This window comes from Papaver somniferum, unplaced genomic scaffold (assembly GCF_003573695.1).
Source record: "Papaver somniferum cultivar HN1 unplaced genomic scaffold, ASM357369v1 unplaced-scaffold_137, whole genome shotgun sequence".
NCBI lineage: Eukaryota > Viridiplantae > Streptophyta > Magnoliopsida > Ranunculales > Papaveraceae > Papaver > Papaver somniferum.
The window spans coordinates 8,604,800-8,608,565 of NW_020622934.1; the positions used below are offsets into that span (position 1 = coordinate 8,604,800).

Below are 3,766 nucleotides of genomic sequence, written 5' to 3' on the forward strand. Positions count from 1 at the left end.
TGAGTGTTCTAGTTTTCTAGGGGGGAGAGAAAGAGTCAAAATAAAAGAGAGATTATAATATTTCCCCGCAAGCTAGGTTCTCTGAGTAACTTTGGCTATCGATTTCAAACAGCTAATTTTACCAGAATTGACCATTTTTTTTTGGCAAGGTTTCAGCATTTTCGAATCGGGTGCCAAGCACCTGTAACTTGAGTACTGCCGCAGATTTTTGCAATAACTTTCACCACATTCCAAGTAGGGTCTCAGAAAGAAAAGAGAGACTATTTCTTATTTGAAAAGATTAAATAATGAGAATTCAAAGAATAAGAGATCATCTGGGATCCAATGGAACTGGAACAACCATTAGAATAAGTTTACATGATGAGAATTCAGAGAATAAGAGATCGTCTGGGATCCAATGGAACTGAAACAACCATTAGAATAAGTTTACATAATGAGAATTCAGAGAATAAGAGATCATCTGGGATCCAATGGAACTGAAACAACCATTAGATAAGTTTACAACAGAAAGAATGATATCAAGATTGTGGTTGGCCTCTGATTTAGATAAATTTAATAAAAAAAAATGAGATTGTAGTTTGCCTGCAGGGTGTTAGGAAACCAAGATGATTAGAACCATCGCCTACTTATGACGTCCCAATCTGACAATGTTCACCATTCTCGAGTGCAGTGTAAAATTCATAATTTGTTGTTCTATATTGTGTTCCTGACAAAAGAAAAATGAACTAAATTTATAATCAAAATAACCAACCAAAATCCTCGGTTCAGTGACACACAGTAAGAGATCAACTGAGGTGTCCACTCCACTGCTTGAGGTACCAACAATTGTATCATACCAGATGAGTGCTACATTTGTCTGTCTACCAGGTGAGTGATACATTTTTCATCAATTATAGTTGCTAGGACATATCGAGACACTAATTTACTGCCTTGATGCGAAGCTTTTCGTAGTACTGTCTCCCTCTTCTCTAGCAACTTCTTATAACTGAAAATCCACCCTGAAGATCCCAGATTCAGGAGTTCTGGTAGTATTTGCATGACCAGGTGTTGCACTATGCCAAGCCCATCACCGAAAAGCTTATACCTTCAGATATCTTACCACCACCAACTGCGGCTTGAAGGGTTGCCCATTCTGGCTTGAACCATCTTTCAGCTACTTACTTACCTGACAACGTTACACAATTTCCTTGTATTCCCTGAGAAAAAAGCCGGAATCACTGTTACTCCTAGACTCCCTGAATAAGAGTTTTCTTCATTATCCTTCCGTATCATCATGTACCTGTGCTAATAATAACACAACAATTCTCTCAAGGACCACTGTTTCTAGATTGCAAAGTAAGCGCCTCAGCTCCTCCATATGTAAGTAAATTTACCAAAGATTAATGACCACTCTCAATGAGACCATGGCTTATAGACTATTGTGAATGTTACCAACAAAAACTTCGGCTATGAAAGTGAGACCAGTAGAAAAGATAACAAATTTATTGACAAAATTAGAGGATGCAACAACACTACAAAGATACTTCTAATCTCAAATAATCTTTTCAATTTTCACTCTTGTTCGAGCAGCAATCTTAAACTTGATATTATCCTTATCTTCTCCACTTCATCACAATCATCACCGCTGACATCCTTTGGTAACAGGAGCTGACCAAGATAAGGCTTATCTTGTGGAGGGATGTGGTTAAATTGACCGAGTTTTAGTGTCTTACAAACGGTTTCTGAGAACCCGATTGTCCTTTAGCACTTGCACCAATCATATTGGGTTTTCTTCCATTTGAAGTACCTTGATCAGAAGACCTTGAAGGCCGATTCTTTTCCGTGCTCAATTTGGGATATCTTCCCACTTTTCTAACTGAACTAGCTCGGTCATAAGATACTGAAGGCCGTTTCATAGCAGTGCCCAGCTGTGGATGTCTTCCCACTCTTCCGTTGGAACTAGCTCGATGAGATCCTGGCGGTGGATTTCTTTCCAGTTTTCTTGTACCAGCAATCTTAATTTCACTGCCATCCTCATCCTCATCCTCTTCATAATCTTCAGATTCATCCTCAGTGGCATCCTCAGTTTCATTACCAGAAATTTCGTCCTCATCTTCTTCTTCTCCTTCTTTTGCAGCACGAGAAATACGCTTGCGTTTACTAGAAGTATCTGAATCATCACCAATAGGCTTTTCTTCCTTACCTTTGTTCATTAAGTGAATATAGTGATACCTCAAATCCATTAATGGATGCTTCTTGACCAACAAATCTCGCTTATAACCTTCTCTAAGAACTACAGTATGCGTTCTAACTTTACTTGAAACATAAAATATTCCCGGATGATTAATCAATGCCCTCTGAAACCTTGATCTGAGCCCAAGATAATCCCCCAGACACAAAATGTTTTCCTTAACGGTCCTTTTAGGGACCAAAAGATGCAGCAACTCATGCAGCACAGCAACAGTCCATTTGTCAGCCTGATCACTAGTAGACTGTAAATGGGATGCATTTTCATAAGGAGAAATGTAAGGCAACCTTTGCCACTCATCCAACCATTTTTTTACACTCTTCTCCAACTCATAACCTCTAGAATACTGAACTGGAAAAGCAATAGGCATACCTTTTTCGTAACCTCTAGTGTTTTTTTCCATTACTGATTTAGCTAACTCATCACTCCAACAAACAAGTTCCAATGCGAGAACCGGTTTTCGATTCACATACTTAGACTCCATCTCTGTGACTCGAAAATAATCAGGATATTCTGTTAAAAGCGTACTGACATAATCATGTGGCAACCCCAAATCCCACTGAAACCGATCAACTACCCACAACGGAATCTTGTTAACTCTAGCTAACATAAGAAGCTTTAACAACCGGTCAGCAATATCGTTGTGATGGGTCGGATTGCTGTAAATCAACTGCTCTTTATCATCAATATGGAGAACTTCGGGGGTTAATCTAACATAAGGCCTAGTGGGGCACCCACCTTGTGGCAAGTACTCTTCCAAAACTGAAGGATATTTACGGATGAAATCAATTGTACGAGTTGGTATACCAAGTTTTGTTTTGTTTTCAGAAACTACCGAAACAGGAAGAGATTTAGACGGTTCTAAATTGATTAAGTTTTTCAATGCTAGCATTGGTTGCAAATGTTTTTCTTTTTCTATTGCATGATCAAGAGCTCTATCACGAACCTGTTTTGCCCCTTCCTCAACGAAAGTGCAGACGATTTGGTACTGATAACATTTCCGTTGTGGGTATCGGAGCGAAAGACGGTTTCGGAGTATTGACGCCATGGGGAAACTGCAAACACAATCGAGATGAAATTAGGGAAAATGCAGGAAATTAGGGAGAAATACTAGAGAAACAGAAAAGCATACCTTTTGGAGAGTTACTGGCGATGGGGGATTCAGATTTGGTGATGAATAAAGTGAGAGGAAGAAGAGAAACTGAGGTTTAGGGTTTAAAGTTTTTCTTTCCCCTATTTTATTTTTACGGAAATAGTAAAGGGAACTAAACATGGAAATTTTTTGTTTGGTCCAAGCCCATATAATTAGTTTTCATAAGGTCCATCCATATTTCTTGTTGAAACGGAGGTCCAAAATAGTTTTAAACGCCGAAATAACCAAAATAGTCTTGCTGCCAAACGTGTGTGTTACATGGTCTCCCCAAATATCACTCGATTTCTTTCTCTCTCCCAACAAAAACCGAATCTCATCTTTCCTACTAAATCAGAGAACAAAACATTGAAAATCATCAATGAAAACTAAAGAAATCATAAGAATTA

At 38.6% G+C, this 3,766-nt stretch overlaps 1 protein-coding gene across 1 annotated transcript; it reads right to left on the reverse strand.

Annotated features, from left to right (window-relative positions):
* Positions 1-314: 314 nt before the first annotated feature.
* Positions 315-3,475, reverse strand: LOC113334510 (protein ROOT PRIMORDIUM DEFECTIVE 1-like). Its single transcript, XM_026580740.1, has 2 exons — positions 3,360-3,475; positions 315-3,282 (listed from the first exon to the last, which is right to left on the reverse strand). The coding sequence occupies exon 2, from the start codon at positions 3,273-3,275 to the stop codon at positions 1,701-1,703; it is 1,575 nt and encodes a 524-aa protein (XP_026436525.1). The 5' UTR covers positions 3,276-3,282; positions 3,360-3,475; the 3' UTR covers positions 315-1,700.
* Between the last annotated feature and the right edge of the window lie 291 nt (positions 3,476-3,766).